The 22061-nt window shown below is 36.6% G+C and overlaps 2 protein-coding genes across 6 annotated transcripts; both read right to left on the bottom strand.

The window, feature by feature from the left end:
* Positions 1 to 217: 217 nt before the first annotated feature.
* On the bottom strand, positions 218 to 4074 carry LOC142528655 (pentatricopeptide repeat-containing protein At1g77360, mitochondrial). 3 transcript variants are annotated; one of them, XR_012815703.1, is made up of 3 exons: positions 3960 to 4074; positions 1965 to 3556; positions 218 to 324 (listed from the first exon to the last, which is right to left on the bottom strand). XR_012815703.1 is itself a non-coding variant. In XM_075633746.1 (2 exons), the coding sequence occupies exon 2, from the start codon at positions 3500 to 3502 to the stop codon at positions 2060 to 2062; it is 1443 nt and encodes a 480-aa protein (XP_075489861.1). In that variant the 5' UTR covers positions 3503 to 3556; positions 3905 to 4023; the 3' UTR covers positions 1676 to 2059. The 3 variants fall into 3 exon arrangements, 2 of the variants coding, with proteins under 2 accessions (XP_075489861.1, XP_075489862.1); XM_075633746.1 differs by lacking the exon at positions 218 to 324 and having other exon boundaries at positions 1676 to 3556; positions 3905 to 4023; XM_075633747.1 differs by lacking the exon at positions 218 to 324 and having other exon boundaries at positions 1676 to 3538; positions 3905 to 3987.
* Positions 4075 to 5320: 1246 nt separating this feature from the next.
* LOC142528801 (protein PHOTOPERIOD-INDEPENDENT EARLY FLOWERING 1-like) lies at positions 5321 to 21692 on the bottom strand. Of its 3 annotated transcripts, none has more exons than XM_075633979.1 (21): positions 21198 to 21688; positions 19399 to 19491; positions 18073 to 18153; positions 17871 to 17978; positions 17678 to 17758; positions 17492 to 17580; positions 17156 to 17295; positions 17000 to 17061; positions 16309 to 16444; positions 15323 to 15391; positions 15177 to 15247; positions 14956 to 15090; positions 14157 to 14207; positions 13765 to 13833; positions 13554 to 13616; positions 10381 to 13483; positions 10084 to 10148; positions 9861 to 9931; positions 8457 to 9204; positions 6554 to 7068; positions 5321 to 6183 (listed from the first exon to the last, which is right to left on the bottom strand). In XM_075633979.1, the coding sequence occupies exons 2-21, from the start codon at positions 19456 to 19458 to the stop codon at positions 5784 to 5786; spliced, it is 6117 nt and encodes a 2038-aa protein (XP_075490094.1). In that variant the 5' UTR covers positions 19459 to 19491; positions 21198 to 21688; the 3' UTR covers positions 5321 to 5783. The 3 variants fall into 3 exon arrangements, with proteins under 3 accessions (XP_075490094.1, XP_075490095.1, XP_075490096.1); XM_075633980.1 differs by having other exon boundaries at positions 15335 to 15391; XM_075633981.1 differs by lacking the exon at positions 5321 to 6183 and having other exon boundaries at positions 6782 to 7083; positions 21198 to 21692.
* Positions 21693 to 22061: the final 369 nt, after the last annotated feature.

The following is a 22061-nucleotide window of genomic DNA, read 5'->3' as shown; positions in this document are numbered from 1 at the left end:
TGCATGAATATATCAGTCTCTGCAGAGAATCCGCTGCTTGAATTTGCACCTCTACGGATCTCTTCTTCTCCTTTTATCCTCATGCAGCAACCTACGTCCATTCTCTTGTTGTGTTTCTTGGACATGTTATCTTCTGTGGGCTTTCCAGTGAGTCTTTGCACCACTTCTCTAAAGTTTTCAGCATTTGTCTTGATAATCTCTGGTGCAAATATGTGAATTATTCGGATTCTCGGCTTCACTTTGGCTATAATATGTGTTTTCTTGTGCATCAATAGAGCTGATGGAGTGGTGTAATCCGGAGAGCAAACTTGTTTCTCAATCAACCTTTTCATTGTAAAAATGAGTTACCAGTTAGAAACACTCTATGAAAAATTATTTGGTCATATGCATAGGGAGAGTAGGTGTTCGTGTTGGCAAAAAGAATAAGAGGATGTTGTTATATAAAGCAAATTAAATAACTTTTGCTTAACCACAGGGGGAAAAGTCCAATGCTACAATAAATCAGAATTTTAATAACCAAAACGTATTTTGTGACCAATTCTTTGGAGCACTAAAGGTCCAAGTACACTTAAAAGAGGAAAAAATATATTTTAAAGCTGAGGCAAGGATTGCATGAATATCTTCTTTTCATCACATATTGAAATGGACAGAGTCCTAAGAAAATATAGTAACTTTAAAGGTCCCCCCAAGCCCAATCCCTCACATCATGATCATATATTTCTATGTTTGAGCATACATGCATTTCATGTCTATCTACCTCAAATGACCTGAGTAATCTTTAAATATTCTTTAATCAAAGATTGTGACAAAAGTCACAAAACAATTATATAACATCATATATACTAAATTAACCCTATTCGATTAGAGCTACATAACTTTTTTCTGCTAACTTTTCATTATATTTTCTCGATCTATCTTTCCCACAAAATTTTTGGCCAAAATGAGGTGTAACATACAGCTTTCACCATTTGTAACTCTCCCTTTCATTTTATTATTTTTTTCTATTTGCCTAATCTTTTGACTCAACTCGGACATATTGTGAACAGTTCTAGACTTCTAGTCCATATTTACATACCACAAGTATTGTATATTGGAAGATATGATATTTGCATCCAATAATCAATTCATTTATCTTAGCAAACGTCAAAAAGATTTTGAATTTGTTCCAAAGAATTAAATGCATTTTAAAGTAGTACTCGTTTAAACACAACTCCGTAGTTTTTGATAAAGGGGAGAGATATAGTGCGAAGGACAACGAGACAATAATTGGAGGCGACTTATAATTGTGTATGGAATAATTAGATAGCTAAAAACAATAATGCGGAAGGATTTCTTGATCTCGCTGACCATTAATGGAGGCTGTGTTTGAAAACTTTTGATTTGGAGTTGTTACCAACTCAAGGAATAGGAAATTAGGCCTCCATCAAATTGTTTGGTTTGCAAGGAGAGTAGATAGATACAAAGTTAAATATCATTTTGTAACTTTGGACCAGACAGGTAGATCGACAACAATAAGAAGATACATTATATAGTCGAGTCCCGAGTCCATAGATATTTACACAAAGCAGATGATAAACCAAACATGCATCCACTAAAATTGGAATCATTAATATATAATCACAATTTAAAAAAAAAAAAAACCCAATTTCTGAACCACTTTTACAGGAGCGAATTTCTTGCATATTAGCCACGTTATATGTTTAATCTTCACAGCAGCACTATGCTACGTCGACATAGAGTCTGGCACACTTGTTTACAATGATATAGTCTAAGATTTAATCAAGTCGAGTATAAACTGAACTAATATAAAAGAACAGGGGAAATTTACGGATTTCTCAACTAATTAATTCAAAATAAACGGTAAGTGCTGAACATGACAATTGAAGTTCAGCTAACAAGCAGTCTACACGTATAGTATACTAAACCATGAAATTCAGACAATACATTTCTGGAGTGCACGAAACCTTCAGAGGTTAAACGCCAACTCCTCATCTCAGGCCAAATGCACAAGCCATACAGAAAACATGACAATATTACTCAGTTGTCATCAATAAAAATCTCAATCATATAACGGATCCTTAACCAAAAGATTCATCTTTTCCTGCAGAAATTCAAATACATCATTTCTCCCTTCTTTCAAAAGTAGTTGCCTCAGCTTCCCAAATGTATGCCTACCGGGTCGGAGTCCTCTTTCTATCATTTCCTCCATTAAAACACATGCTCTAGAGACATCTGCCTTGTTGATGAAGCCGTTAACGAGTGCAGAAAATGTGTGCATGCCTGGAGCAAACTGCTTGTTTTTCATATATCTCCACACCCTGAGAGCCATCTCAAATTCTTCCCTCTCACAAAACATCTTTATCATCATAGTGTAAGTGTCGGCATCTGGTTCACAGATTTTGGACAACTTACAGAATACCTTAATAGCCTGATCAGATTCCCCGCGATACATCAAACCACTCATGAGAATATTACAAGTCCTTGAATTAGGCCTCACCCCATTATCATCCATCTCAGCCACAACCTTATAAGCATTCTGGAATTTATTTGCTTTACAAAAAGCACTAATTAAGGCATTATATACTGCCACATCAGGTTTAATTCTATTTTTTTCCATTTGGAAAAAGGTATTTACGGCGTCCTCAATTCTATTTTCAATCCCGTATGTATGAATTAAAACACTATAAATAAAAGATGTCAGCTGACAACCACCAAATTCCATCTCTTTAACAACTTGAACTGCTTCATCAGTCCTTCCTGCCTTGCAAAGAATATCAACCATGATTCCGTAGGTCACAATATCCGGAGGGCAATGAGTATCAACCATTTCCCTGAAAATTTCCCTAGCTTTAGGCAAATTTGGAGCCCTCCCCCACCCTTCAAGCAAAATGCTGTAAGTTTTTGAGTCAGGAACAAATTGATTTTTCATGCCATCAAAAATCTCCTGAGCCTTCCTAACATTCTTCGACTTGCACAAGGCACTCAGCAAACCATTAAATGCAGCCAAATTTGGAGGAACATTGTACTTCTTCATTATGTTAAATGTATAAATAGCCTCATCCACTTTTTGGGCCCTTGCATACTTCCTCATAATAATACAAAAGGTTTCAATGTTCAGCATTCCCTTGCTGTTCATGCAGTTTACAAGATCCCACACTATCTCATACTGCCTTATTTTTGCTAAAGACTCTATCATAATATGGTAAGCTCTAACACTATGATTATAATTTCGTTGCTTGCCAGCCCACTCAAAGAATCGATGAGCCAGCATGCCAGCATTTTCAAACTTTTCAAGGACCTTTTCGACAATATCTTCAGAAACACGGATGCCACTCTGGTTGAGTGAAGTATCAAGCCCTGATTTGGAGCTGGACAAGATAATTTTGCAGACACTCTTTGTTATATCAGCTGAATCTTGCTGTACTTCTGTCGAACTATACATTCTGCTAACTACAAGTCCTTCCATGCAACATCTATATCGACAGTGACTTAGCTTGATCATGACAGAATGGTTGATAACACTTTAGGGAGTCACCAGCTGAACAATGTGAAGCACCTGATGAATAAAACATGAGCACATTATATTCTACTACAAGATTAAAAACGGTGAATTGGATAATCAAGCAATCTCTTTTTATTTGTTCTTTCTTTTTTTGGGATTATGTTTTTTTGTGGGAAACATCGTGTAAGCATTTCAACAAGCTCATGGCACACAAAATACATATGGGCATCTCTGTTCTAATTTCCGAGATTCCTGTACGAGATAAACATTCTTATAAATACATAAGTTCGAACATGTGTTAACGAAAAAAAATTGACACTATCTCGGCCAATTTAATCAGTAAATTACCATTCACGCGAGTTCAGAGGTTATCAAGAAAATCAAATTCCTGATTCTACTTACATAAAACACAAACATAAGAATGTGCGGCTGAAACACAGAAACATTGAAAAGGTACCGATTGAACGAACGCCGAGAAATGATGTCGGATCTCGTGCTTAGTCACGTGCACTCGCGATCGGCCTCACTATATATGCGTCCTAAAAATTGGTCCCATCCGATTAAAAATTTAATATGATAAAAAAATTAAAAATTAATAAATCATTAAATTTATTTTCCAAACTTATTTTAATAATAAAAAAATATTATCAAAAAATTCAACTCATAATAAAATAAATATTATAATTTTATAATTTAATTTTAAACACATCGTTATAAAATAAATTATTTCAATTCTAAAATATTGTGAGTTAAAATTGGAGTTCAAGGTATACATCTTTCAATAAATAAAAAAATATAAATATATTCTTGATAATATATATATATATATACACTTATATATTTATTTACTATTATTATGAGTAGGTCTCTTGTGAAACGGCCTCACGAATCTTTATATGAGAGACGGGTCAATCCTAGCGATATTCACAATAAAAAGAAATACTCTTAGCATAAAAAATAATATTTTTTCATGGATGATCCAAATAAGAAATCTGTCTCACAAAATACGACTCGTGAAACGGTCTCACACAAGTTACGTCTCACACAAATTTTTGTCATTATTATATATATAAATATATAGTGGCGGGACAGGTACGAGACGAGTTCATCAAATCTCAAAACCTCTCTCGAACCCATTTGACTAGGGGCGAATTTAATACAAAATCTAGTTTAAACCCAATCTATTGTCATCTACACAAACAATTACCATTATAAATAAATAAATATCTTGAATATTACCCAATTATTCAGACTTAGATATACAGAGTCGGTGGTTTACACCAAGCTAATGATTTGTTGGTCATCGCATGAGAACAACTTGGTCTCGAATCAAATTTGGGACTCTTTCCTATAGATATTCTCCGAAGTGAATGAATTCTTTTGATTAAAAAAGAAAATCAATGAATTCTAGTTTAATCGTACCAGAATCCATTGACATGCACTGGGTTGTCTGGAATAATAGATTTATGCAAATTCGAAATGGGGCTGTCTGAAAAAAATACTTACTTTTTCTTGATTTATTTTAAAATCCATAAGCTTCATATTCTCAAACAGATCAAACACATACAGATAAACATACTTGGGAAAATGGAGGATATCATATTTTGAAGTGAAATTTCCTGAAGCATCCTAATATAATCGTTGTGAACCTAACAAGACGGATTTCTCTCTCTCTTGGTTAATGGGTTCGTATAAATTCCATGGACACTGAAAATACATAAAATAACATATCACAAATATATATATATATACACACACACACACACACACACACACTCTTTTCTTGGGAAAATGGAAATAATTTTCTGCATGCAGATAGATAATGTGCCAAGCCCCAAGCATTCAATAATCGAAAATTTTAATAGAAATGTGCCCCAAAATTGCAAGCACCCTTCCACCACCTGCAAGAACATTATTAAACCTAAAACCTACATGTGATCATTTTATATCCCCCCTTCCTAATCTTCAATGTCTAATACAATATATGTATGTATATCCACCGAAGCACCCCCTGCTCTCTCGCCATTTGAAAAGGTAAAAGTCCCGGGGTGTAAAAACCACTGGGAGCTTGGAACAAAACAGCCACTGATCCACATCAAATGAGGCCATTTTCAGCGATTAAATCTCCGACAGCACAGCGCAATCCTCCCAAGCCTCGGGTATTGAATACTTTCATTGGCAGGGAACGGCAGGAGCATCTCCATCATGAGATTGAGCCCTTCCAATACAACATGGCTACTTCGTGACCAGAACTGACTTCTGTTTTGCATCATCTAATCTTTTATCCAATATCAGTAAATTCAGGTAACAATGACCAATCATCCAGTTCAGATGTCAAATCCGGCCAAATTTGGAGTGAATCTATTCCCAACGTGCTGCCTAAAGAAGCAATTTCGTTATCCGTACCAAGCAGATATTTATTGTCGCATTCAAGTCCTCCATCATGGAAAAAAGATGAAAATTCATCAAAATTCGGACTAGAGTCACTGACTGTCAATGGCAGAGGTTGGAACACTTGACTGGCGTTAAGACAATGCAAATCAGCACTCTCAATACCAGTTCTTTTTAACTTCGATTTAGAAGGCTTTACCGACTCAGAAACAAGGAGCTTCTGTCTCCCAATGGGAAATCCTAACAATTCCTCACCAAATAACCCTTCAACACATTGGGGTCGGGGGATTCTGCAAATATGAAATAACATCGTTCAGGGATGTTAATAGGAGCAATATGGGTATTTACTGTTGGAAAGCTGACAACAAATCAAAAACTAGTTGTGATGCAAATAGAGCATACTATATCTCCAAAATTTATAATCCTCCTAGTCAAGAGCATGCAAAATTTTGGTCACGAACATTAGTAGAAAGGGTTTTAAGGTGGAGTCGAAGTGGTAGGATGGAGGTGCCAAATAGTCAGCCTTTCAATCAAAGGATCCAATTGCGTATATAGGAGACAATGATGACTTGACAAGAGGTTGACTTATTTGAATTTAACATGACCAATGTCCATACAAGATTGCACAAATCTAAAATCAAAATATGAAAGAAGTTATACCTGAATTGGTTTTCAACCAGACTCCAGGAAGATTTGAAATTACCATCTTCACTAGCATGCATCTTCAAGGATGGGGGAGGGTCTGGGCCAAGAATTGAAAGATCAACAGTAGAGGGAAGGGGAGTTATTTCATCCCTCCCTCCTTGAAGTGCAAGAGTAATATCCAATCGCTCTTTTGCAACCAAAACTTCATTGCTTTGGTTCACAATGCTTGACACTTCATCAGTATGATGACTGGAGTCACCATCTAGGGCGGCTGCGACTAAGACCCCACACTGATATAAATTTGTAAATTCCAGCATTTCTGATGATTTCCTCAAGGAATTCTGATGGTTGACCGAATCACCAAATTGTGAAGAAGAATAAAATCCATTTTGAGCAGATAAAGAGCTTTTTCTAAGGCTGGGTCGTGATAACCTCCAAGCAGCAGAAAGTGCAGCGAAGTAATGCTTTTGTAGAAGCAGTTCATGATCTGGTAGTCCAGAAGTGATGCTAAGCAGCACCCGTATATTATCCTAATGCAGGAAACACTGCATGAATGAATTGAAATGTACAAAATTGCCGAGCTAATATAACTGCAAATCAAGCCACAGCGAATAAAAGAAACACGTGTTGAATGATGAAAACAACAGAAGAAAATGTGAGCAGAGAATCAGCGATACTTGAAGGTCGTGGTCATCTGTTGGGATGTGTTGGAACTAGCTAGGAAAACAACACAAGTAATGAAACCATTACTGAAGAATATATCAGCTATTATATGTCCTGAATGATCTTTGATAAGAAACAGTAGCCAAGCAAGCATGCGCAAATAAATTGCAGAAGGTACAATCACTGAAATGAGAATAATTTTTAAAAACCAGAAGGTTTATCCTGCATATGAAATTATTTACAATGACATAAAGCCAACAAAAAGAGTATCAATCCTATGACCAATAGAATGCATATGTACAACTACTTTTACATGGTGTCATTGCTTTATTAACAAGACACTTTAGCAAATAACTCTAATACTCCACAAATTTGGAAATTAGGGATGTCCAATTCAGTCATACCCTTCTTTTTTGGGCATAAACACCTGAAAAGTGGGGAAGGATTAGGCTAGAATCCTACCGTTACACAAAATTGATCACAATCTCGGAAGGAAACATCTCCAGGCGAAAGGGAAGTAATGTGAAGAAAGAAAGGATATACTACAGTATGGAAGATACAGGGCGGACTAAACATAACTTATATAAAACCAAAATCCCAAGTTTATCAGTTCAGTAACGACATTTTTAAAAAGGATGAAGTGGAGTCCAACTCCAAGACACCTGGTGACCTAGAGTGCTGCATTCACTATTCATGTGCACCAATTTGCTTCTTTATTTATACAGAAGTTACGTGAAACACTCATAATGATAACAAATTTCTTATTCCAAATAGTATGCCACATCTGCCATGGCCCACATTCTTAGTTTTCAAGGAGGTGTTGGCAGTATGAGCTTCTCATTACATTCATATTCAAGTTAATCCAGGTCACTCCTTCAGTTATTCTAATAAGGGTTACTTTTTATCAGGAAGCCCTCTTAAACATCCTTCAGTTATTTAAATTTTACTGGAAGCAAATGATATACAGGGCAAACTATAATCTTGGTAGTGCAGACACCTATGCAGCATATTTACCTCAAATAGTGTAAATGGATAAAACATGCTTTTTGCTTCATTTAATGATATAATACCACCCAAGTTATACAAACTGTTAAGTTCAGCAATATCTTGAAACTCGTCGAACATTAACCAACACATTCAAATAGTTTTTTTTTATCTCATTATATGATCTAAATTCTTAAAACTAGATATTGCAATTTGTCTAAGTCTGTCTTCTATTCAGTAGCTTAAGGAACAATTGCTTGAGCAAACATACCTCGGTTACTTTAAGAAGACCCTTCCCAGAAACATTATTAACTGCTTTGTCAGTATTGGTAGCATCACCACCAGACACAACATATCTTTGAATTAGTTCCCTAAATCTCTCACAGCAATGGACAGGATGGCGAATTCTGCCACGATAAAATCCGCCAGCAGTCATTCCATACAATATATCACAAGCCAAGTTCCAATTTGGGCCATACTCATGAACCACGGCACACAATACAGCATCTTCACGTGTTGACCAAAGGTCAGGTGAAGGAAAATCCTTAGACCAAATGTTACTTTTCTTCTTCAACTTTTCTGGTTTTATGGTGAAAACCCGTTTCAGAGGCATAACAGAAATAGATAGTTTCCCCTGTGTTTTGCCCCTACTTAATTGCTTACTCTCAAGATCAACAAAACCGTTATCCAAAATTTTCAACTCTTTATGATTGTTATAGTACTTGCTGGAAGATTTGGAATGGAGAATGTCTTCTTTTTTAGACTTCTTTTTGCTCATCAGATCGTCATCATCTAAGGCAGGTTTACGCTTCTTCTCCCGGGTTGAGCTTGGAGATAAAGCATCTGATGATGTGATCATCTCATCATACATCGAATCATCTATGGACATTGGTTCAGTGGAAGACTCTGCTTTGACAGATACAGATTTAGAAACTAGAGCCCCTTTCTTCAAAGATTTGAACTTGGCCTTTTTGTTTCGTTTCTTTGACTTGTGTTTAGGAGCCGAAGACACATCATTCCTGCTTTGAGAAAAAAGAATATTGATGCAAAAACAGAAAGAGATCATTTGTACGAATCAAAATTAAAGAGATAATATCTCAAATAATAATTTGCTCCTACAAGAAAACCTAAATTTCTACATGTCAACAAATTAACAAGCATGCAATATCCCATCCTAGTATGACTTAATGTAATCATTTTCATGCTGGCAATCTAGGAAGCAAAATCCTCAAACTGAGATATTATATTAAAGGACATGTTATTCACAGGACTCGGAATTTCATTCTACAACTAAGCACCCCAGTAAGATGTCTGGTAAGTTCGCAGGCTTGGGATATCTTCCACAAAATCAACATTATTACAAACCAGATTAGTAAATGCATTAAATGAATGGAAAATTTCAGGATGTTATTAATTGTCAAGATAACCCGAGCCATATTTGAAACTTATAATTCTTCATAATCAAATGATTATGCAGAAGCTTCGACCCAAATTGTTCAGTTCAATATTCATTTCATGCATTGACCTAGAAAAGTATCTCGCAAGTTCCGATGCAAAATCGCAGGCACCACAAGAAGAGATTTACAAGCCAAAAAAACTACAAGTCAAATCGCATTAACTATGTCAAGAACGTTGCTCTGAAAAATATAAAATGTGTTGTAAAACAGCAACTTACCTGACATAATCTGAATTTCTATATTCTAAAGCATCCTTCTCCTTGGCTTCACGTTCTAGATCTTCCATTAACTATGAAACGTTATTAATACCAGATCACATCAGTAAAGCGGCAATGTAGAAATGTAAAGCCGGGGATATATCTCTCATTTAAACAAGAAACAGATACACGGTCCAACAAAAATACAATATTTCTTTATAAAAGTTTAAAGTTCATGCCAAACCTGATGTTGAGCTAGAGCTTCAACTTGTTGCCTGTATACTTCTGTTGCGAAATCGGAATCCCATCCTGAAAAATATATGATTGAAAACATTAAGTTATTTCTGTACAACGCTTGAAAAAACAGAGTTTAAATAAAAAATGTGAAGTAAATAACAATTATTCGCTTACATTAATATAAGTACCACACTAAGCACTCAACGCATTCAACGAAAGAAGATTAGATATTTGCAACAAACATGAAAAACCAAGATTAGATATTTGCAACAAACATGAAAAATCAAATTAAGGATATTCGTACTTTCATAGACTAAAGGCTCTTCATCATCATCGATCTCGGCTTCCATATCATCCTTTAACTTCTCAATGTGTTCCAACTCCCATTCAGCTTCCTCAATCTGAACATGTGATTCCACTGCTGCCTTATCTATAATTGGGTCCCATAATTCTAGAAAACGTACAGCATACTGGTCAATTGGGCGTAGCTGATCCTCAAAAGACAGGATTGTTTGTCCTGCTGCAGCTGCTGCCGCAGCCATCTGTTTCACATCACCCAACATATCAACATCATCTTCTTCACCAGTTAAAACAAGAGGATTCACCTCAAGTGGATGACTTCTGTTAATGAAACCTTCATCTGATTTTGTTTTAAACCCACCATGCTCAGCAGTATCATCTGGTCTTATGTCCTCTTCATTAACTAGTTCATCGTCTTCCAGTTTTCCAATGGCTTCCTCTGTGAATTCCTGATTATCCACAGCCTCTTCTTCTTCAACTTTCTTCAATGCCATATAGTCTGCCTCATCTTCAGCATTTTTTAAAGCAGCCTCCAGATCCGCACTAGATAAATTGATCTCTCCACCATTATTGACAGTCTTATCTGTGTGTGCATCTTCTATGGGAATTGTTCGGTTGCCTGAAAACAATTCCATCGGATCTAGTTTCTTGAAAAATTCAGTGTTATAGCTTCCACCTTGTATAACCAAACTGTCAAGAGCACGCTTCTGATTAGCCTTCTTCAGAATGTTCTCTTCAATGGTGCTCTCACTGATTAGCCTATAGATGTGGACTTCACGTGTCTGCCCTATCCTGTGACATCTATCTTGGGCCTGTTGATCCATGGCTGGATTCCAGTCACTATCATAAAAGATAACAGTATCTGCCCCAACTAGATTAATGCCAACACCACCACTGCGTGTTGACAAAATGAAAAGAAAAAATTTTGCGTTTGTGTTAAACCGCTGCATAAGTGTTTGCCTCTCTTCAGGCGGAGTAGAGCCATCAAGACGCATGTAAGTATAGCCATACAAGTTAATGAAGGCCTCCAAAATGTCAAGCATCTTTGTCATTTGGGTGAATATCAGCGCACGGTGACCCTCTGATTTCAATTTTCTAAGGAGCACTGCAAGCTCCTGCAGCTTACCACAGTCGAACTGAATAAGTCTCCTATCTGGAAAATAGACTTGCCTCCGAATTATAGCAGGTCGAAATGGGTTCAGAAGCGGGAAAAGAGCTTCAGAACATTTATCCTTGTAATTTTGGTTAAACAAAGATGATCCACCATTACTGCACCAGCAAACTGGGGGAGGGGCACGTGCAGCAGGTATTGCAAACATGAAACTTTCAATTTGATCAACCATCTTTGCAAATCTTTCAGCTGGTGAAAGCACAATGTCAACCACTTTGGATGAATATACATAAGACAGAGGATTGTACTTCTGACTATGAATATCATGGACTGGGTGCTTCACAGTAACAAGCTCTCGTAAGTCAGTGGCATATATTGGTTTTTTCTTACACCTCAAAGCATTCCACCATGCTACAGCTGCTGCTCTCTCATTCAGTTCTCTCAATCTTTCATTCAAGAGTGCCTTTTGGATCTCCACGAAAATATTTGTTGCATTTAGCTTTTTCTTATGGTTAGCTAAGCTTGGAGTTCCTTCCAAAATGTTTGCACGACGCTCAATTAAACTTGAAGGAGTAGCAATAGCTTGAATTTCTTCACCCTCCCAAGAAGTCATGATGAAATCCAAATGTGTAAACACAAAACCCAAGCCTTGGAGATCAACATGTGACAAAGCGACAGGCGCGAGCATTGAGCAAACAGAAGAACTCAGTTGCATATCAATACCACTCATATCAAATGAACTAATGATGGGACGGCCTTCAAACAAATCAGGATGATTGCAGACTTTACGAAGTTGCATAATAATACTTATCATTCCAAAGAAATTAGCACTAGATAGAGTTGCTTGCGTCTCAGAGCTAGCTATGAAATCCTCGTATAAATTACGCTGTCTTCGTGAAAGTCTACAATTAATAACATGTTCATGTTTCATTGGAAGCTGCTTCTCAACATCCCTTTTCAATCGACGAAGAATAAAAGGACGGAGAACATTATGCAGCCGATCTACTACTTCTTTATTTACCTTCTCTTGTCCCTCTACCATCCCAGATATAGGATTACTGAACCAGTCTTTAAATTCTTGGTGAGATTGAAAAATATGTGGCATCAAGAAATGCATAAGAGACCAGAGTTCCATTAGATCATTCTGCAATGGTGTACCTGTTAGAAGAATACGCCTTTTTGAGTTAAAATTAAGAAGTGTTTGCCACCTTTGTGACTTCCAATTCTTTATCAAATGAGCTTCATCCAGAATAAGGTACTTCCATTTCTTCCTCTTGAAAACTTTAGAGTCCTGTATGACAAGCCTGTAAGTAGTTATGCAAACATGAAAATAATTAGGCTTCATCCATCCTTGTCTCTTAATTCTCCGCTCTTTAGCACTTCCAAAGTACGTCAATATTTTGAAAGCTGGACACCATTTAAGAAACTCTGTTTCCCAATTGAGCATGACACTAGTTGGGACAACAATAAGATGTGGACCCCATATTCCTTTTTCACAAGCTAAGTGAGCAAGCAATGCTATTGTCATAATTGTCTTCCCCAAACCCATCTCATCGGCAAGAATTCCATTCAATCTTTTTTCATACATGGTCACAAGCCAATCCAAGCCAATATGTTGATACTCCCGCAACGGATACTTGATAAGGAAAGGAAACTTTGTACGCACTTTTGTTGTCGAGAATGTGTTACCCGTCGGTTGTGCTGACCTGGCTGCAGCTGCTGCATCTGCAATTATATCTTCACTTTGAATATCTTCTCCAGATTTTCCCAGAAGTTCAGCCTCATCATCTTGTAGATGAGGGTATATCTCACGCTCCAAGCCAGTAGATTCATCACCAGGTTGCTTAAGTTCAGAGCATCCATGTGCTGATAAATCCAGAAACTCCTCAGAACCAGAAGCATGCGAGGACTCAGAGTCAACCCCCACATCTTCACCAGAGTCAAGTCCTGCATCTTCATCAGAGTCAACTCGCGCATCTTCACCAGAGTCACAACCCTGAACGGTGACAGGAGAATCAATATCTCATGTGCACAATTAGTGAAAAAATGAAGACAGGTCAACATACCTTTTTATACCTTGCAATCAGCTCCTCCACAGGAACTTCGCTTTCCTTCTGCAGAAGTGCAACCTGGAAATGTGTGTGATTATTACAAAAATCAAATTAAGATCGTACAGCACATGTGTGTACAATTATAATTACCCAAAATTAAGGATATAAATATAATAGTATCAAAATTGAGTACAGAAGATACAGATACACGATTTCATGTTTTCACCTCGTCAACAGTATTGCCTGATTCGGCTTCTGCTAATTCTTCCTCCTCCAAGAGGGTTGTTTCGTCATCCTGGAAGTCAAGGTAGGTGTGAATAGGAAAAAGTATTTTAATGACAATTTTGAAGCATTCCAGGCTACTACCAAATAAAGTGCCAACATATTTCAAGTTATGGCAGGGTACTTCTTGAAAAGGAATACTTGGAGCTAGAGAAGGGATGAAGAGACAGTAAATGTGTTTGATGGTTAAGGAATAGTATGGCTCGGGTTCAGATATCGCTTACAGGATCGCCATTTAGCAATATTGAAATTCTAGAAATCATTGCAAATGAAATGGAAGTGATTGGCCACGCAAGAAAATGAAACCTCTAACCATCACTAAGATAATATACATACCATGTCATTCTCCTTTTCTTCTCCGGATGAAAGTATAAAATCATCATCTTCCTATAAAAAGCAAATTATCATGTGAATTCACCAAAATTTAACATTTATAATTTATAATCACGTAAGTAGATGAGAACATTAAACAGCTACACATGGTTATACAAATCTCAAAGGGTTATTCCAGTATGAGATATATAAGCAAAATAACAGCATAACAAGATTCAATTAAACAAAACCACATTGCCACTCTGAGGCAAGGGACATTATTTCCAAATCAAGTAACAATATACAGATTTTGCCAGGTTGACCATACATCACTTGTGGTGCTAATTAGAACTACTTGGGATATGACATCTTACAGACCAGTCATGTTCCAATGGTCGGACAAGTCAGCCATAAAACTATTTGGGATATGACACCTTAAAGACCAATCGTGTTCCAATGGCCAATGGTCGGACAAGTCAGCCATAAGCGTTAAAGATGCTAAGAACATCCCCAATATTAACCACAAAAAACATTCTCAAGCACGTTTGTCAAAAGTGAATCAGGTAGGAACCACAACAAGACACTTCAATGAAGCACAGGCCATAAAAGCTCAAGAAGTGCTTTTAAACATGCCTAGCATGAGTCAAAATTTCCAAGTGAGAGGACTTCAAACATCTTTTTCATGGGAATTCCATTGAAAATCTAGATAGGAAAGAAAACTATTACTCGTCACGCCTCATTTCACTCATGGTTTGGACAGGCACCAGGGTGCCTTGGTGCGTTTATTGAAGGTTAAATGCAATTTCCCAGTACATAATCTTACATGTTCATCATTGAAATTCTGCAACAGTAATATTTTTTCAGACTCGAGAAGTTTCTTCGAAGAATTTCTCCTCTTGTATGTCTCAACCTCTGAGTAATGGTTTTCGGACAAAGACAAGACACCGTTACTTTTAACCTGTGTAAGTCAACCAAGAAATGTTAATATAAAAATTGGACTCACATGACAATTTATGACGGAATACATAAACACATACAACTTACACCACGACAACCATGCCTCGCTGGTGAGCCGGTTCCCTCTAACTCAGCGTCACATTCCATATCTTCTTTACCTGATTAAAATTGGACAAAAGGTGAGATAACTGAACAAGTTAAATACATAGTGAACAGATACTAAACATACATACTGTCATGATTACTTATATCAGTTGTTCCAGATGCATTATCAATCTTGCCAGGACTCTTGTCTTGGCTAGCTGAGAAACAATCAAATGAATAATTAATAAAATTTAACCATATAAACATAGCAGATAGAGAAACAATCAATATATACATCCACATCTAAATTTCAGCGGGCTTATGGAACTGTGGCTACAAAAATTATTTTTTAGACTTCTTTACCGGTACATAGATGAAATACGTGTTATGAGAGGAGAAGGACCTATCATCTTTAATCAAACAAATGAGAAGACAAGGACATTTTAAGTATTCTCCTAGAAGAAAATAGGACATCTATATTGCCAACCTTGTTCACATTGTGTGTTAGAAATGTGCATGACAACTGGTTTACGACAAGATAAGGACAAAGACCCATCTTCTCTTATAAAAAAGGGCAAGGACTTTCGATGTAGTCCCCTGAAAGAAAATAGGACATCAGCATTTCAACCTTGTCCACTTTGGTGTGCTAGAAATGTGTCTGACATGGTTTACCACAAGAGAAATAATAAGCCCTGTCAGTGGGCTCCTCTAATATAGTATTCCTGCACTGAATGATGCATGTCCGACAATTTTGTAAAACACAATTAAGGGGGAGATTACAATTTAAAGCCAAAATGAACTTATCAATTTATTCATCCATTGTATAATAATCAAGGCAGTTATGCCATTTCCAGTAAAGTTTTCTTCATAACCGTAAAGTGATTTATTCCCTTGAAAGGAACAAGTCCCCTTCTTCGAATACATGACCACCCTTCTCATCCCTAAGAACTAGAAGATACATAACCAAACAATAACTATCAATTATCATTATCATTATCATTATCAATTAATTAAAATGAGAGCTTGGGTATCTATTTAAATAGCTAAGAATGACAAAAAAATCATTTTACGGACTATAACGTCAAAAATCCATAGGGCCTTATATTTGTCACAATGACCAAAACAAATGAGGCACCTTCTTGAGCAACATAACGTTTGAGTATCTCTTCAAGAGGCAGATCAATTTCACTTCGCAAAGCTGCCAGCTCTTCTTCCCTCTCTTCATTGGTTATCAGAGCTTCGTCTTCGTCAATAGTATGTTCATCATCTACCTAAAGTCAGAAGGGGTACTTATGCAAGTGAAAATAAAACCCTAAACATAAAAGGTTTCATCACAAAATCAGGGTATTAGACGAGGTCACAGCATGCAGTTGTCACAAATACACTCAGAACACAAAATCATCCATTTCAAGACACAGCATTACACGGTCAAGATGATGCATATTTGCATATAATGAAATTCACAAGTGACAGAAGCCATAAATGCAGCACGGTCACAACAATAAAAGCAATACAAAGAAAGTAATGAACTATGGTACACATGATACCCAGTGAGTAGCATCCCAATTTACTCAATTGGAAGCCCATGTGCCGATTTTTTTCTAAGCATTGAAACTGAAGAGGAAAAAGCGAAATCCCAGTTAACTACTGATCAAGTACCATTACCATAGAAACTAGAAATCAAGTGAAAAACTTAATTCAAGAAAAAGAAATCCACAGAGGATGCCACAGTTTTCAGGGAACTGTAATCCCAGAGTAGCACATGGACAAGTACTCAAAGCACATATATTTTAAGAAAGTTAACTTAGAAAAGCAGCACAACTTACTGATTCATCTTCAGACAGTATGTCATAGTCCTCGTCCAAACCGGGGGCATTTGACTGGGATCCTAGCATTATCAGTTTGAATGAGAAACAGACGCGATTACGTAAACAAATGAGATTTATGAAAGAAATATCAATTGGCCAAAAATTACCACTCACCAGCATCTGATTCAGATTTTGTTCTATCGAAATCATCTCCTTTCCGTGGAATATTTGGTTTCTCTTGAACGGTATAAAGGTGAGATGATTTGCAAGGAGTTGGCGAGTTCACAAGGTTCTCTGCTAGCATCGTCGAGTACCTAAACAATTTGCATGGTATTGTAATCATTTCAGACGTCGATTAACAAGGACAAACATTGTTTTTAAGCAGGAAAAATAATAAATGCGAATCTGCATATACCAGCTCTTTCTAATGACAGAAATATGCGACAATTTTAGGTTTACGAGATAGTTTCACAAGGAAGACACCAAAATGTTGTCAGAAGCATATTTTACCTTTCTGTTTGCCCTAGAAGAAACTCAAGCTGCTTATCAAGTGCTTTTTTCTTCTTCTCATCTAGCTCTAGCTGATGCTTGTACGCCACCTGAATAAGCCATAATAAGAAGCAGCTTCCATTACTGAAGTGTGAAGTTGGTGATAACTAAAGAAAATATAATAATGTACAAGAAATAATGACTTGCCAGCTTCTCAATTTTCATCCAGAATTTCTTTACGTCCTTTGAAATATTCAGCGCTACTTTTTTTAACCTTTGTTCCTCTTCCTGAACAAGTTTATAACTCGGCATCAAAAAATTATTGCATGATGATAAATTAAGTCTGCGCGTAGGACATTGAAGTTGTATAAAACTTTACAAGCAATGTATAAAACTAAACCTTCACTCTCTTCTCCCCTCTTGTGGCTTGATCCAGCATGCCCTTGCTGGCTCTCATTGCAACTTTCTTCGCCTGAGCAAGTTTCCATTTCCTCTCTGACTCGAAGTCCTGGAGCACTATGATCATTAGCATAAAAAAACTCCAAACATTCAAAACAATGACACCAGATACGAGCAAGGTTAAATAATATACACTTGGTTACCTTTGATAACCAGATCATCTCTTCCAAGACATGATCCCAATGAGTTTTAGGACGTTTTGGTTCTTTTGGGGCTTCAAGCACCTAGAATAAAAATAGTCACCTTTTTTTGTGAGGAAAAACAGTCACCTTTAAATCATGTAAATAAAACAACAGGAGATTTCGAACACATCCTAGACAAAATTTGTAACATCAGGCCATTATAGGATCATCTACATCTCCATTCCTACCATCTGCTACTTCACACAGAACGAAAATTCATGCCTTTTGACTTTATCCCCACAGAAGAAGTGTTCAGCATATACTGTCTGTCTGATGTTCAAATCAATCCACAGGGTCGAGAAATAGTATATACAAAATGCACTGCATTGGAAGATTACAAAATTGTGGAAGGTTTTTCAGATTCGATTCCACAATTTAGCTCTCTCATTGGTGCGAATAAAAAAAATTCATCAGGGAAACTAAATATAGTTACAGAAACTGTTGCATAGACCAACTAACTTACTGGTACAGTAGTTGGTTTCTAATGAGACGTGACAATGCCATGCACATTAAAAAACTAAAACTGAAAGAATAATCCAGTGCATCAGGGATACAAATAAAGGCACTACTAACAAGCATGAATCCATACATATGTATAAGAAGCATCGGCAATTATTAAACACATAGACCAACCAACTAACTTAGTAGTACAGTAATTGGTTCTAATGGGTCATGACAATGCCAGGGATTGGAACCATTCCGAGCGCATGCACATTAAAAAACGAAAATTGAAAGAATTGTTCAGTCATCCAGTGCATCAAGGATACAAATAAAGACACTACTAACATATGTATAAGAAGCATCGGCAAGTCTTAAACGCACAGACCAACCAACTAGTAGTGGCAGAGCACTTGGTTTCTTATGAATCATGGCATCATCAAAGGTTTGAAATTGGAACTACTCAAAGTACACAAGTATTAAAAAAAATTCAATGCATCAAGGATACAACAAAGGCACTTCTAAATGCACGAAGATATACATATTTATAAAATATATATATACAAGCAAAGCATGTGAAATCAAATTCATGATACTTCAATTCCACTTTAGCTCAAAGACAAGACTTTCATCCCCAAATTTTCAATCAGCATGGAATTTTGAATAAAAAAACATCAAGATCTAGTTTCTTAAAATATTCACTAATGGCTTCAACTGAGATAAAAGAACTTGTATGCTACCATAGCCCAAGTCTGCACTTAAAGTATCTTATGCCAGTTGATAAATGTATCAAATACATCCATATCTTCTTAAAGTACAAATACACAAAAGATAACTGAGCATTGTCACCTTCTGTCGCCGAGCCCGCGATTCATGGTCAAGTTTAGACCTTGGACCTTTGGAGGCCATAATTAGCTCACAATGTCGATCCCATAATAAGAACTATAAAAAAAGGGGGAAAACAATAATAAGTCATAAATAAAAGTTAAATTGTCTGCATTTATATTCCATGAATGTCAACCAATGTCAATATTAAGAGAAACCGGACTTAAACAAAATACAGCAGACAGAGGCTAAAATGCAGCAGGAAAACAAAATAATTTCTAGAATTGCTAAAAAAATTAGTACTGAATTGTATTCATATGAAGAGAATTTCAAAAGCAAATCATCAAGCTCCATGCAACCTAATAAAAGAGAATGCGAACAAACATTTTCATTAGTTTATTCAAGTCACAACCATTCAAATGAAACATGAATTTTATTTTACTCCCACAAACTAAACAACTCTCTAAATCATCATACTTGATCCACTGCAAGCAATTATTTTTATTATCAGGTACATTATATTTGACATCAAGTCTAGACATGCGACCATGTGAAGAGTAGTGCTCCATAATTATGCATCCACAAAACCTTCAAGATTAACAACTCAATCCCACTGTCTACACAATAATCTTTAAAGATGCTTTGGTGGCTACTTGCAAACTCAATCTTTTCAGCAAAATTATTGAACATTCAACTGCCAAAGGCTTATACAGCCATATGATCATGAGACTACCTCTACATCATGAATAACTATCAGTGATATGTGAACATATGCAGCACGGTGAGTCCAATTTAACAGCTAGTCACAGAGCCAAGGAAAGATTTCCTTGCCCCAGACAATTAGATTCAATCGGATATGCTCGCATCAAACTACCCAAAGTTGCCATCCAAAAGTTTTCATCATATCCCAAAATTAAAAGCCATGAATTATGTGAATCCCACCACATTCGCAATAGTTTACCATCATTATGCATCTATTTTGCTTATCCACCAAAACTCCCTTATCAGATGTCTTCCCTTCGTGATTTATCCAATAAATCACTGGCCTCATAGGTGCAAAGACTTATGCTGTCTCTCTGCTAGATTTCTTAACCCTTCCCTATTGAAATTTACAGCCCCCAAAATTAGATGAAGCTAATCTGTATAATAACATAGTGATGCTTATAAAACAAACACTCGCATTTGAACATGGACTGATACAAAAGAAGAAACCAAACAATAAAACTAATACAAGACGCAGGCAAGATCTGTCGAGGAAAATGGGAAAAATAGAATTGCAATATGCGCTAATATTTGTCATCATATTGATGTTAAAAATTTTGCAATATGCGCTAATATTTGTCATCATATTGATGTTAAAAATTTACTGAACCCCACTCTCAAAAAAAAGAAGAAAAAAAAAATAATGAAGCACACTGAGCACTACAACTCGATAGGAAGGGTTACCAGCCAAATTTAGTTTCGTACCAGCCAAATTTAGTTTCGTGTTCCATCGCCAAAAAAAGAAAAGAAGACTCCTCCAAAAAAATCGTCACGTGCAATGCAAAGTTCTTAACTTCATGCAAGCATTTCACCAACGAAAAATAAAAACAATAACTCTACAGGTGAGCACCCTTGAATTTTGATAACACGCCAAACACAAATTCACAAAATAAAAAGCAGAATAGGCATGAAGCCTCAAACAGAGAAACTAAATATTCGGGTTTTCCATCAAAACAAAAACCCAAGAAGCACAAAACTACTAGCACATACGCAAATAAAGAACCCATTTATTTATTCGCAAGAATGCAAGCAAACAATAAAATATCCCGAAAAATACTCACCTGTCGAGAGTTCGTTCATACGTGAACCCCCAGAAAAACAAAAGCAGATACTCTCCTCCACTGTATAAACGAACAAAACTGGGTACATACACGAACCGAAAGATCTAGACCGTGAAAGACGGTAGAAAAAGGACCCGCCGGGATCGTTTTAGGGCTTTCATATGCCAAGCTGGAAAGCGCTCGGGTTTAAGCACCGGCGAGCTCCGACGAGTCTCAGATCCAGAAAAATAAGTATACGACCGAGTGTATTATCGATCCGTATCCGTAAATCCGGTCAAAACAAGTTATTTTTTACATTAAAAAATGGGAATTTTCTCCTTTTTCCCGATTTAATTATTATTAACTAATAGTAATAAAACGAAAGGAAGGTGTGTGTGTGTGTCGGTGTGGAGGGGGAGTTTAGTTTAGTACTGTTGCGGTGGTGATATGTAGGCGATAGGTTTAACATGCGAGTGTCGGATTGAAATGATGGGCGGAACAGACGGCTGAGATTGGTTCATGGAAGGTACCACAATATAGCAACTCCTTGCACTTAACTTCCTATTCACTGGAACACTTTGAACTCCAACTGGACCGTATCAATGGGCCCAAAGCCCTCTGCGAGATATTTCGATTCTACCCTTGTATCTTAAAAATGTCACCCATGAATGAAAACTAGTACACGATAATAATATGTTACACACGATGATCGATCTTACAATATCACGGAGTATTTTTTCACGTCACCTCAAGACTCACAAACTTGCATGCTCTTATATCATTCATATATCTAACGAGTAAGGGCCCAAATGCATTGACTTCAAAATGGGTGTCTAGATTGACGGAGTAGTCGAACGTTTGATCAAAGATCAGTATTTCGATTTC

This window comes from Primulina tabacum, chromosome 16, assembly GCF_025594145.1.
Source record: "Primulina tabacum isolate GXHZ01 chromosome 16, ASM2559414v2, whole genome shotgun sequence".
NCBI classification, from domain to species: Eukaryota; Viridiplantae; Streptophyta; class Magnoliopsida; order Lamiales; family Gesneriaceae; genus Primulina; species Primulina tabacum.
Note: the sequence above shows the minus strand (reverse complement) of the source record. Positions and strands in the feature narration are given on the sequence as shown.

Coding starts and splice junctions, on each gene's coding strand:
- LOC142528655 (XM_075633746.1), bottom strand. CDS start 3,502: ATGATCAAGCTAAGTCACTGTCGATATAGATGTTGCATGGAAGGACTT.
- LOC142528801 (XM_075633979.1), bottom strand. CDS start 19,458: ATGGCCTCCAAAGGTCCAAGGTCTAAACTTGACCATGAATCGCGGGCT. Junction 17,296..17,491: donor CTTCTAGGGCAAACAGAAAG/GTAAAATATGCT, acceptor CAAATTGTTTAG/GTACTCGACGATGCTAGCAG. Junction 16,445..16,999: donor TACTGTCTGAAGATGAATCA/GTAAGTTGTGCT, acceptor TTCTGACTTTAG/GTAGATGATGAACATACTAT.